The sequence below is a fragment of the Apiospora aurea genome, assembly GCF_038362705.1.
Source record: "Apiospora aurea strain CBS 24483 chromosome Unknown utg000005l_segment0_segment0, whole genome shotgun sequence".
Lineage (NCBI taxonomy): Eukaryota > Fungi > Ascomycota > Sordariomycetes > Amphisphaeriales > Apiosporaceae > Apiospora > Apiospora aurea.
In genome coordinates this window covers 1,745,079-1,758,059 of record NW_027117392.1, presented here as the reverse complement: position 1 = coordinate 1,758,059, position 12,981 = coordinate 1,745,079, and the positions used below count along the sequence as shown (strand labels likewise).

The window sequence follows — 12,981 nt, the reverse complement described above, 5'->3', positions numbered from 1 at the left end:
CAGTAGTAGTAGTATTGTCAGGTGCTTAAAGTATCACTGACATGCTTGCTGGCCCCTCCCATGGGGGGTGTCTCCGTGGCTGTAGCTGTCGCTGCAGACCGATCTCGAGGATATATTGCCCCGACGTCCAGTGGAAGCGATAGTGAGAAAGAAAAGAAAAGAAGGAAGAGAAGAAAACAAAGGCCGAGTCTACCGGGTGCTCTGCCCCACGACACAGCACATGCCCGTTCGGTCGCAAGAGCCTGCCATGTCGTCGTGCCGCCGGCTACTTGGCGTGCTGGCTGGCTGTCTTGCCGCCGGCGTCCGGGGTCAACGGGCCAACTATCCGCTCACCAGCGACTCCAACTGCGCCTGCTACCAGACCAACGAGACGGCGAGCCAGTTTCTCAGCCACCACAAGTTCTTCGACTTCCGCAGCCTGCCGCAATATGTGCACGTGCCCAAGGCCGTCGACGACCCGGCGTCGAGCGCAGGCGCCGGTGTGTCGAGCAGCTACTTCGCGTCTCGCGACTGGAAGAGCTCGTGGGAGATCCAGTCGTGGAACAACAGCGACACCCTGCCGCGAGGCAACCAGACCAACACGACCATCTCGGACGCTACCGTCCTCATGGTGAACTCGCCCAGCAACGTCTACCTCGAGAGCAACACCGACGCCCGCCCCTCCTCCCAGACCTACCTGACCATGCGCACCGTCCGCCACGCCACCTTCCAGTCCGCCGCCGAGATCGAGTCGGCCGCCCTCGACTTCCGCTATCTCAGCGTCCGCATGAAAGCAAGAACCAAGGGCTCCCCGGGCGCCATCACCGCCATGTTCACCTACCGCCCCGCCCAGGACATGGCCAAGGTGCAGGAGGCCGACCTCGAGGTCCGAACCGCCGACCCCTCGTACTCGATCCAATACACCAACCAGCCCTCGTGGAACGACGACGGCGACGTGCCTGGGGCCACGCGCAACATCTCCGACCCGCGCCATGTCGACTGGGGGGGCCTGGCAGGTCCACCGAATGGACTGGACCCCCAAGGCGAGCCACTGGTTCGTCAACGGTAAACTAGTACGAAGCCCTCCGCTCTGTCTCCCTTCCCTTCTCCCTTTGTGTCCGTCCGATCAAAGAACATGGCTTATGCCGTCCGCCCTCCTCCTCCGCAGTTGTCGACCATATCCTTCCAAGTGCCACGAGACGGCAGCCAGGTCATCTTCAACTCATGGAGCAACGGCGGCAGCTGGAGCGGCAACAGTGAGCATTCCCGCCCGGTCCAGCCACATATGGACTCCACGATCCCGTGCTGCGCCTGTTAACCAAAGTGTATATTGTGTACTCCAGTGAGCCTCTTCACCGAGGCGTATCTGCAGGTTCAGTGGATAGATATCGTCTACAACAACACCATCCAGCCTCCGCCAGCCCAGCCGTACCCTGGATGGCCGTTTCCAGGTCAGCCGTCCACCGCGTGCAAGACCGTATGCAGTATAGACGAGACCTCTGTCGTCGGGACCCCTGTCTTGATCACAAACCCCGCAAACCCTGGAAGTCCTGGAAATCCAGGAGGCGGGAATGGATGTAAGAGAATATTGCTTGGCCCTTGGATTCGTCCCGAGCCTAGCCTGGCCTGGCCTCTCCTACGTTGACCACGATGACGTTAGGCACTAACACGAGATCCAGGCACGTCTGCCAAGTATGGGCAATGCGCCGGCAAGACTTGGAGTGGTTGCACCAAATGCGCTGCCGGGACAACCTGTCGTTTTCAGAACGACTATTACTCACAATGTCTCTGATGCTACCTATCGCTGCCCCTGTTCGATAGACCACGAGAAGGTTTCACAACGGGAAGTTGGTATGCAAGATGAACGGTGGCCGTGCCGTCAGTTCCCATTAGCGGTCTACCAAAGGATCTAGTGGTCGGGGACGGTGCGAGGACTTCAATATCCTATTACAATAAAGTATCAGATTCCTATCATAGGCAACTTCACGTGCCGTAGCACAGAAGATAGAAACCCAACCAGGAGACCTTCCTGGACGGCAATGTAACCCTATTCTTGATCTGATCCTCAACTTAGGGGTGAGCCACTCTGCCCGAGCTGACGGAAGAGATCGATGCCGGCGAACCCCTCCGCGCTTGTTTGACAGGACCCATCTCTATATCGTTGGCCCGGTTATCTGGCCCAGGACGACCCGAAGCATGCTGGGTGGCGGTGGCATGGTTGTACGGGGGCGGCACGTCGTAGTCGGGGGGCGGTGGAAAGGCATGCTCAGGAGCGGTCTTGCGAGGGGTCCGCCAGCGTCGGTATTCGGAGACCAGGGCCGAGAGCAGCCACAGCAGGCACACGACCGCCGCGACCGCCGAGTACGCCGTGATGGCCGAGTCGGGCGCGTTGGCTAGTTGCAGGCTAAAGCCGCCGTTAATGATGCCCAGGACGATGGCGCTTCTGCCGAGCCACAGATGCAGGTGGGACCAGGCCGTCCGCCGGCCAGTCCTCTTCAGCCGGATATGATGCAGCCAGCCGAGCAGGGGCTGGAAGGCCAAGACCCCCAGCACGACCAAGCCGATGATAGGGTGGACGTTGGCCCGGGCAGAAGAGAGCTATACGTGGACCACTTGTTAGCTGCCATGGAAATCAATCTCTCCCAACAAACCGCTGATAATGGTCGCTCACGTACCATGCTAGCACCGTCGGGAGGGACGCGCACAAGCTGGACCAGCCGGATCCCCAGGGCGGCGCCGGCGACATAGAGGCCGTAGGCCAGGATCTGGAAGAGGCCATGGATAATCCAGGTGAACCGTCCAGGGATGACTCTCATCAGAATGGCCCCAATCGGGAACAGCCCCACAAAGGCGATGGCGGCCAAGATGCCATGGATTTGGCGGATGGACATGGCCTGGTCAATATCGAAGCCGGCACCGTCTTGAAAGGAGCCAAAGCCGTTGCCGCCGTCACCACTTTGCCCAGATCCCGACCCCCCGCTTCCGCTCCCACTGCTATAGCCGGAGCCAGAGCCCCCAAGCCATGGAGGATTCTCCCCCGAGCCCCAAAACTGAGCCTGGGCCCCGGTCGCCGCTGGTTTGCCGAGCGAAGGTTAGCAAGGTGGCCGCCAAACAGGAGCAAAGTGCTGCATACCTAGACACGGCGCACACAACAGCAGCCTGTATCGCATAGTGTCCCTCATGTCAGGCAACTCGCTTTCTGGTCAAACCGGGTGGTGCCTGGAGGTGAGTGTTGCAACCGCACCAACGCCGCAACACGCTGCATATATAAACCATCCACTGCAATAGACGCAGCACGCATGTGCGACAGCCGACTCGAGAGCCGCAGCATTGCGTAATGCCTCTCTCCGGAGTACCATGGGGATGTGCGGGTTCAGAATCCTGCCAGCCCGAGTCTTTTCAGGTTGACGCAGTTTTCGGGACCGAGCAAGGCGGCTGATTGGCCTGTATAAACCTTGGGGTAGGTAACCTTTCTACCACCGCCACCTCTTGTCGGGAATGCCGACGACTGCTGCCATAAACACGTCTTGGCTGTAGGTCAAGGTAAGTACTGTAAACAGGAGAAATGCAACGCGGCCCCTTGAGATCCCGGTCCCTGTCTTGAATGTCTAACAGCGAACAGTTCACCAGGGCCAGTTCCCCTGAGGCCGAGGCCACCAACTCAAATCACAAAGAAAAACACCATCGGCCACCTGCCCGTGGATTCTTCACTTCGTTCTTTTCTTCTTATTTTTCTTCCTCCCAAAAAGAGAGGGGAAGAAAAGAACGTAAAAAAAAAGTTATCTTATCGCCGGGCCATTCATTGCCCGAGTGAACCGCAAAATAATCTATTTGCTGCAATTGTTTCGTCGCATCAGCCGCATCTAGATGCGTGCATTCCGTCTATCATGAATCCCATGCCATTCCAACTCGAATGCAATAGTCTTTTCTCGCCCCGACGCCAAATGAGTAAGGGCAAGGGCAGCCAGCTAGCCTAGTAGTTGGCCCCGGTGTAGATACATGCCCCCCCAACGCAGACTTGAGTTCTGTGACATGCCAGATCCTTCCTATGCATCATCTTCGATGAACTCGATCATTACAGTGCCCTGCTTCAGGCCAGCTTCCTCGATGGTCAGTTCCAGCTTCTCAACGAGGTCTCCGCCAGGCTGGGCCTTGAGCTCAAACGGCACATCCTCCTTCCCCTCGAGTGGCTCTGCTTTCAACCACTCATAAATTCGACGGACCGGGTCTGCTACGGCGAAACGTCGGATAACGCGGCCAGCAGGGTGTCTGAACTGTATGCGTGTAACTGTGGCAGGGTTCGGTTCGGGCTCGGCATGTGGTGCAGCCGTGGAGATCTGGTCGAAGGGCGAATTGGACGGCGGTGGTACTGTCGCCGCCGCCGCCGATGCAGATGTTTCATCTGCTTCCACCTCCTCGTTTTTTCCGCTCGCCAGCCGAGATTTGGTGAGCTGATCAGGGTCTTGAATGCCTGCTCTCGACGAGGAGCCGTTGGAGTCGAGGCTGTTCTGCATTGCCATCTGTAGCATCTCTTCCTCCGTCATGCGGTCCACGTCGACGGGCTTGGATTTAGGCTTGGACATGCTCACGGGGTTCTTGCTGTTTGCAGCTAAACTGTACCGATCCAGAAACTCGACAAGGTCGTTATAGAACTCGCCAGCAGGCGGGAATGGAAGACCTGACCATGTCTTGACTTGCTCACCGGTCCGCGGATCGATTATGGAGACGTAAGGGTAACTGCCGGGGTCTTCGTGGCCCGCGTTGAAGTAGAAGGATACGTAGGTCTGCGACTCGGCGCTGCCTTTCTCGTACTGCAGGAAGATGAAATGCTCCTTGAGCAACGACGCAATGTTCTCATCTTTCCAATGGTCCCTGTTCAGGGCCTGGCAGTTGAAGTCGCTCATGTCTTGCACGTTGACCATGATCCATTTCTTCTCATCTTTCCCGACCTCTCTGGCCTCGTCCCACGGGTATCGCGAGATGATGTCGTAGGGAGGGCGGAAGAGATCAGCGAGGCGCTGGCTTCGTGAGGTCGACGGCGCGGGACCACCGGGACGGGACCCCATAGGCACTGGTGGTACACCGGCGCTCGTTGCGGTCGGCTCATCCCAGACTGACTGACTAAAGGGGTTTCGGGCGGGCCCTATCGCAGGAGGGTTAGTAGTAGGTTCTTGCGGGGCGGTCATTTTTACTTGAGCTGGCCTTACTGTTGTTTCTCGACTGCTGCCTGCGGCGAAGCTGTTCTAGCACAGCCGACTCTCTGTCGTCATCATCCAGGCTCCAGGAAGGGTCGGGTGCAACGAGGGTCTCGGTGGTCCGGGCCATGGGAGCCCTGACGCCGTCGGCAGAAGCCGGGTCTTGCGAATACATGTCGTCCTGTAAACGCCTGGCCATGGCGGCATCTTCGTCCTCTTGGGCTTGGCGGGCCAGGGCTGCTATATCGTCGCGGTCGTTGTCGTTGTCGTGGTCTGGAATGGAGATGTGGTTGCGCTGGTCTTGGGGCTGGCTCATTTCGACGTCGTCGTCGTCTGAGTCGATATGTATGACGCCATGGTCGTCTTGGCGACCCGAGGAGGCGCGGGGCGGGTGTGCAGAGGAAGCGGGAGCGGATGCGTTGTTTGCTTGTGTAGTGAAGCTCGAGGCGAGTTCTGGGTTCTCAAAGAAAAGCTGGATGGCTTGCATGGAATCGTTGCCCGAGATCTCGAGATAGCCGCGCGCGACCTGTTCGCTGTCGGTGCCGGTGATGGCCTGGAACTGTGCCACGTCTTCGTCCATGTTGGAATGGCTCTCGCTGCCCGGCTAGGCTGGGAGGAAGTTGCGGTGGAGAGGTGAGGTGCGATGTGATGGAGGGGAAACTCGAGGGCGCGACAGTGGCAAGTGCTGTGCAATGTTAGGTATGTATGTAGTCGGTATGTATGAATGCTGTGCTGTCGAGCAGTGGGCTTCTGGTTGGTGGGGGCACCTGAACAAGGCCGAATGCAGGTTCTGTTCTGGATGTGGTAAGTGAGGCAAGGTTGATGTCCGTTTGGTCGTAGGTGTATTGTAGGTACTGTAACCGTACGTAGGAGGTGCAAAAGGTGGGAGGTGGGAGGTGGGCGGCGGGCAGCAGGTGAAAAGGTGGGATGCGGTGGTTGATGGTGGGATGGAGGGATGGATGGATATCAATTGATGGACTTGTTGGAGCAAAATGGGGATTTGGCACCTGCTTCAATGCAATGGTAACCTACATACTTACTGCCAGCAATCAAATGCGACTTGATTGATTTTTGAACGACTGGACGCAGCCGCATGACCCTACCTTCCCATCTACTTGATTCATTCAATCACTTCTTCCTTCATTACTCTTCTAGAATGGCAAGTTAGGCGTCTGCGTACTTGCGTACTTGCGTACTTAAAGGTGCTTTTGGTACATACTGGAATATTGCGTATATATACATACATAATATCGCTCTTATGTATGCCGCCGTATAATTTGCGACGCTTTCTTGCAGAATAACCATCTGCCGAGCCTGCAATCCTTTCAACTCCAGTTGAGGTCCCTATTCATGACGCAAGATGGCTGTTATACTTCTCTATCTTAGCGTCACATAACCTTTACCCCCTCAGTCCACGTGTCCGGAAATCCTTGTGCCAGCCTCGCCGCCGCTACCATGGTACGTGTAAATAGCATACAGTACGTCCTGGTGGAACCTTCAGAATGCATTGGCAGCCGTCACGGATCAAGGCAGGACAAGCTACACAGTCATCTGACATGTTTCGACGTCGATGAAGGCTACGACTGCTTTCAAACAACAACAACAACAACAACAATATGGTATCGAGAAATCAAATGCACCGCAGGATCTAGGAAAATGCCACAGTGGCAAGTCTCAGCAGCCTTTGCACGTCCAGAGACCGCTCAGATTCCATCATCGATCGAATCCTTTGTTGTGCCTCCTCCCGCACACTGCCCTGTTCCTCGCGTGGTCCAAAGATGCCCTTGCTCCAGCCCTGGCCCAGAGCCTCAAGCGCCTTGGCCCGCCCGCTTCGTTGGTTCTCGACCATGGCATCCGTCTCATCTACCGTGAGCACAGCAACCCACCTCGATGCTAAGGCTCCCGAGTCGGAGCCACTGGGTGCTTCCGAGGCCAGCGCCGCTTTGAAAAGGTCCGTCGCGCATGCAAAGAAGGTGTCCCTTGCAACAGAACGCGCTAGCTTAGTCTTCTCGACTTCCGACACGACCGTCTCCAGGACCTCCAGGGGCTTCGATAACAGGCGGGGCCGGTTATAGGCTGACATAACAGCCCTCAATGCCGCCGCCATGGCCGTGCGCTCCGTTTCCGTCAAACCCCCCTGGGCTTCGTCTTGGAGCCCAAGATGGGGTGAAGCTACGGCAAGCACCTCGCTGTACATGTCCAAATCTTCGCGCTCAGCTGCGAAAACAGCTAGAGCCTCCAGGGCATGGGGCCGGTATGCATCATTGTTGCGCTTCGCTTCACGAAGGGCAATCTTCTTCGTTTGTGCCGCCACCGCAGCGTCGGAGGCCCACATGGGTTTACTGTGGCGGACGAACACCGGGAAGGACTTGATCAGTCTTTCCTTGCCTGGGAAGGTTTTGAGCGCCAACGACTTGTCCAGGACCGGCCACGTCTTTTGGAGGACGGACGTGGAGAATTGCCCATCTTTACCTACAACGTTACTGATGGCCGTCAAGAGAGACGCCATGGTCAGCGCCGCGCTGTGCTGGAGTGCCCACTGCGACGTGCCGAGGCCTGCCGAGACACACTGCACGATTTCCTCGACAAAGCGCATCACCGTGTGATCCCCGCCAGCGTGTTGACCCCATACTGCTTCAAATTCCTCCGAAACATATTCGTCCGTGTCATGCTTGGCCACGTAGGCCAGAGGTAGCAGCCGGGTCTCGAGGTCGCCGAAGACGTCCTGGGATATCTTGCCGATGGCCAGAACTGTATCAGCGACTTTCTGCCGGCGGCTATCGTCCTGGGACGCAAAATAGATATCTGATAGTTTGACAGCGAAGTGCTCGCGCGTCTCGGGCCGCGCGGTGCGCAGCAAATATGCCGAACTCCGTGCGTAGGCCTTGCTGACTTCGTGGTTTCGTTCCAGAATGTGGCTCTCCATGGATTTCACGAGCAATGTATTATACGGTGGTAAGAGGATGCTGTGCCGGAGCGAAAGCGTGCTGAGAATCTCGGCACACCCCACCTTCGTCTGCAGTCCAATCGCCGATTTGATCGTCTGGGCAAGCTGGGGTACCAGTTGCTTCATGACCTCGTCATCGGCGAAGCGTAGGCAGTTGAGGATGCACTCGAAGAGGGGAGAACGCGTGGCGGCGTTGCTTCTAAGTTTGTCAAGCTTTTCCCGATCCTGTTCCCCAACACGTTGGTAATGATAGTTGATGGCCTCGGGCTCGATTGTGCCCAGAAGACCCAAGCAATGGATAACGATCGTCGGAATGAAAGGCTTCAGTGTATCTCCACCATTCTTCACTACGTCCAGGACTGTCATAATAGCCATGTACTGGACTTCTTTCACAGAGTTTTCAATGCCTTTCTCGGACAACAGAAAGGGGAGGACCTGAGCAACCATGGCCTTGGCCGAGGATGTGGCATTATTCTCTTGCAGTTGTGTGACGAGGGTCTTCGACAGCCCCATACACAATTTCATGGCCGCTTCCCGGACCGATCCTTTCTGGTCGTCGAGTACTCGCAATGCCACCCTCCACACGTTGGTGTAGTACTTCTCATACCGCTGGAACGGCTGACCGTAAATGAGATCCGCGATAGCTGCGCAGCTGGCTTCTCTCACGCGCCATTCCCTGCCATCAAGGATGCTTCTCAACAGATCGTCCATGATGGCGTCAAAATGAATATCAAGTGCAGTAGTTGGGTCCTTGACAACAGCCTTCCAAATGTCATCCATCGATCGCCTCACGTTGGAGTTTGGATCAAAACGGTAGCGATATAGCTTGGGGTATATCTTAGGATCAAGCTCGGCGTCCGATAGAATGGTGCTTAGCCCGAACTTGCCGAATGCTGAACGGGCAGTCCAAGTAGCAGCATTAGTGGCCAAGGCCATGAATTTGTAGATGAGAGTCTGGTCGCCTACTTCGTTCGCGAGGTTGATGATGTCCTTATAGGAGGTGACAGACTTTCCTTCGCCAGTAGGCAGTGCTCCCGCGTCGAACAGCTCTGTCTCGTCATCGACCTTGAGCTGAGTCTTGGTACCAGTGAAAGTTGCGACAAGATCCTTAACCAAGTCGCTCCGAAGAGAAGGATCGCCTTTTTCATAGACCAGGGCCAGACCTCTCGAGGCGGTCTCTTGAACTAACTCGTCTCGTGCTGCCAGAAGCCTCGTAAAGGCGACTTGACACTCCCTGAGCCTATTTTGGATCTCTCCAAGGTGTGAGCCATACTGAATCAGGCAGAATAGCCAGATTCCGCTTGCTTTGAGCAAGGACGGCTTGGTCGCCTTGCAGCCCGAAATCAGCTTTTCTACAATCTCAGGGATACGTGCTTGTCGTCTGCAGAGAGTCTGCGTGATTATATTATTGGCTAGATCTGGACTCTCAACATCCAGACCCAGTAACATGGCCTCCGAGTTCCAACGAAAGATGGCGGCCGCGATGGCCTCACCGATGGCAAAATGCACCTCGGTCCTCTTTATATCAGACAAGCCGAACAGCGCATCGAGGATAGAATCCACTGCATCAGAACTGGCTGCCGAAGGGACTGCGAGTCTCCCCAAAGTGGTGATTGCGGCTTCATTGTGAGATTTCCCAAGTCGCTCGAGATAACTGATCACTTCCTTGAAGCCATCACCGCCGACTGGAAATGCCAGGTTGACAGTCCATAAGCGACCAATCACCTCAATGGAGGCAGTTTGTACTTGGCCATCTGAATATTGCATGGCCGACATGAAAACGCGCGTCAGGACCTCAGCATTCTGCGATACAGCTTCGCCAGAAAGCCTCCCATAGAGTACCGCATGGTACATGTAGCTACCGAGAAAGGCCAACGAGCCTTGGTGATGACCACTCAGCGCGGCCGGTGGCTCTTCGGACGATCCCACCGCAGTCCTCAGTTGAGAGAGGTACGCTGCAGTGTGCTCACTCCACGGCGCAATGATCCCAAAAGCTTCCGCTGCTAGCTTTCTGACTCTTTGGTTATTTGACTTCAGTAATGATAGAAGTTCGCCAACACGTGGCGCGAGTTCTCTGATGACCCCATCAACCGGCGCGTATGAAACGATTTCGGCGAAGGAGCGAATGCAGTCTTCCTTTCCGACATCTGGGTGATCCCGAATCCCATCTAGGGCCGCATTCAGCAGACGGACGAGGCATTTGTGGTTACCAGTGGCGATATAACTTCTGAGTTTAGCACGAGTTGGAAGTTCATTCTGAAGACGTCTCTCAAGTAGTGGCTCCCAATCGATTTCGATCGCACTGTCTCCCACTGCCGCGAGTTTCACCATCTGCGTTACATATCTGATAGCAGCGGGAAAGGCCCGTAGCCGTTCATCGGCAAAAAGGGGATACGCAGATCTTTGGTCAATGTTCATCTGGTCATCCGACATATCTCTAGACGTCAAGTCGAAGAACCAGTCGATCAGTTTTGTCCAGTCTGGAAGGACCAATGCTTCGGCAGGGCGCAACTTAGTCGACCACCAGGGGTCCAACCCTTTTTGGCCTTCTTCCAGTATATCGCGGCGTTCGGATGAGCCACCACTCAGAGCGATCAGGTCAACCCAACGCGCCTTGACATTGTTGTACGGCAAACAGTTGTTGGCAAAGCGGGCAGCGACATGTTTCGCAGTTCGCAATCCTTGGCGCTCCGGTAGGGTCATGTAGTCGACGAGCAAGATCTCAAGATCGTGATGATCATCTTCATGATTACTTCTGAACAAACTCATCATGCTGGACAACGCACTTTCGATATAGACTATGATGTCCGAGGTCGAATCAGATACAAGGGAGTCGAACAGCCATTTCAAGAGCGAGTCCTTGACCTTGTGCTCAAACTGGCTCGCTCTCGCAAGAGTGCCGATCGTTTCATATGCGGTTGCGCGAAGCCTTTGCTCATCAAGTGCCCTGGATTGGTTGGCAGCGGATGCAGCGTTAGGCCAGCCCTGTTGCAAAATGTAGTCCTTGAGCAACAGAACAAGGCTTGGGCCCGCATCTATAGCTGCCCCTGAGCTGTTTCTAGCCATCCAAGCCAGGAAACCGAGCAGAGCCTTGTGTAACCGAAGAGACTCCAGGCCCCCAACGGGAGCTGTTTCACCTGTTGTGAGCGCAAAGTCATCTTTTACCAACTGCACCACCTGGTTGCCCATACGACAAGCAGCCGCTGATTTCGAGAGTATGTGGAGGATTTGTATCCGGTGAGAAGCTGGCAGCTCGCTATTCAGTGGCTGTCAGCAAATGCATTTCATGGTAAGAGCCGTGAAAAGTTGCGAGCCAACAACAGTAATTGCAACACCGAGCTGGCTTTGGAGACGTACCTATGCAACGCAAACAAACTTTGAACAACATCCAGGTCCTCCAGGTTTACCTTGGTCCGTTTGAGCAAATCTTCGGCAGTGGAGGTCACTCGGGAATCTGCCAACCCCGCTGCACAAAAGGCTGGCAGGAAGCGTTCTTCATCCGTGAAAGCGCCACTCGCAAGAAGGCCGATGGCCTTCAGCTTGCATTCGGGAAGACTCAAGCTCCCAGGCTCTTTGTGGTCCCATGTCTTGGGATCGCTGGCTCGCAGAAAATTGATCTCATCCGAGTTCAAGCCCGTGGGCGAAGACGCCAACAGCCGCGCAAGCTCGGTCTCGTTGGAAGCTGTAGCCATGTCCTGCCTCAGCAAGAATAACTTCCCTAGCCACCGCGAAACATATTGAGCGTCTGAGACGGAAGCCAGCCCAATATTGTCACGAAGTGCAATATCTTCCTTGCTTCCTCTGGGCGGGACCTGGATCTCCAGCAACAGCCGTAGGAGGACAACGAAGATGCCGGCTGAGCCGGCTTGGTTGGGTTCGTTCGAAATGGAAGCAGTCACGACGGGTAGCAGTGAGCGACGTTTTGACTGATCCAGTCGAGCAAGACCTTTCTTCACAAGACCCAGATCCAGCTGCTTCACCACCGGAGATCCGGTGGTTTTGTATTGCCTTAAGAGAGCGGCAACCGGTAGAACCACCCTAGCCAGATCGGTTGCATGTAAGAATCCACAATACCAAGTGTGTTGGAGAGGGGTTGCTTACGATGGTGGTTGAATGAGCTTGGTGACACTGATATATGCTTGGAAGGCCTGGGACGGTTGTCAGAAGCTTCTCCATTTGCATGATTACGGGGAGGTAGGATCATCTCATACTGCATCGCGAACGGGTTTGTGCTGGCTGCTTGCGTGTTCAAGGAGCGGAACAAGTTGAGTCTCCAAGGCCTCGCTGAGCTTGACCTCGTCAGTTGAGACGTTTGCAATTCGGTACCGAATCGCGGAAACGGTCTTGAGACCCGCAGCCTCTGTTGCTGCCATTTCTAGCCTGGCAAGGGAGTGTTGCGAATGGGACAAGACTACTACGGTATCAATAAGCCTGGTGAAATGTCATGTTTGAATGGCCCAGAAAATGAAACTTCAATCAGACCATCGGACTTTGTCCAGGAGTATGTCGGTAGTTAGCAGTAGAAACAGAAGGAGAAGAAAAAGCAGAAGGCCGAAATCAGTAGCAGAAGAAGAATGTCTTCAATAGCAGGATCTACAGCAGGCTCTGGCCGACGTTTGTTGGAAGGTGTCCATCCCAACTGATAGACGGCAATGGAGTGCGACAACTCAACCCAGCAGGCAACTGGCCAACGCGCACGTTCAGCCACAAGTGGCGGTTGCTGGGCTTTTGCCTGGAGCTCGCCTCTCGCCTACACACTACACAGGATCCTCAGATTCAATCGTCAATTCGCTGTTGAACACGCCGTCATCTGGTCTAGGCTACATCAAATTCTCAATCGCCGTCTCAAACATTCGTCGT

General features: G+C 55.4%; 4 protein-coding genes across 4 annotated transcripts; 1 reads left to right on the top strand and 3 right to left on the bottom strand.

Annotated features, from left to right (window-relative positions):
- Window positions 1-247: 247 nt before the first annotated feature.
- Window positions 248-1,297, top strand: PG986_007124 (uncharacterized protein; the record flags this gene model as incomplete). The annotated part of the gene is made up of 2 exons (XM_066843346.1): window positions 248-1,033; window positions 1,148-1,297. The coding sequence occupies 2 exons, from the start codon at window positions 248-250 to the stop codon at window positions 1,295-1,297; spliced, it is 936 nt and encodes a 311-aa protein (XP_066699458.1).
- Window positions 1,298-2,049: 752 nt separating this feature from the next.
- On the bottom strand, window positions 2,050-3,050 carry PG986_007123 (uncharacterized protein; the record flags this gene model as incomplete). The annotated part of the gene is made up of 2 exons (XM_066843345.1): window positions 2,050-2,577; window positions 2,655-3,050. Coding segments are annotated over 2 exons (924 nt in total), but the record flags the coding sequence as incomplete, so codon positions are not given.
- Window positions 3,051-4,025: 975 nt separating this feature from the next.
- PG986_007122 (uncharacterized protein) lies at window positions 4,026-5,754 on the bottom strand (the record flags this gene model as incomplete). Its single annotated transcript, XM_066843344.1, has 2 exons — window positions 4,026-5,122; window positions 5,187-5,754. The coding sequence occupies 2 exons, from the start codon at window positions 5,752-5,754 to the stop codon at window positions 4,026-4,028; spliced, it is 1,665 nt and encodes a 554-aa protein (XP_066699456.1).
- Window positions 5,755-6,822: 1,068 nt separating this feature from the next.
- PG986_007121 (uncharacterized protein) lies at window positions 6,823-12,494 on the bottom strand (the record flags this gene model as incomplete). The annotated part of the gene is made up of 4 exons (XM_066843343.1): window positions 6,823-11,377; window positions 11,479-12,159; window positions 12,223-12,269; window positions 12,333-12,494. The coding sequence occupies 4 exons, from the start codon at window positions 12,492-12,494 to the stop codon at window positions 6,823-6,825; spliced, it is 5,445 nt and encodes a 1,814-aa protein (XP_066699455.1).
- Between the last annotated feature and the right edge of the window lie 487 nt (window positions 12,495-12,981).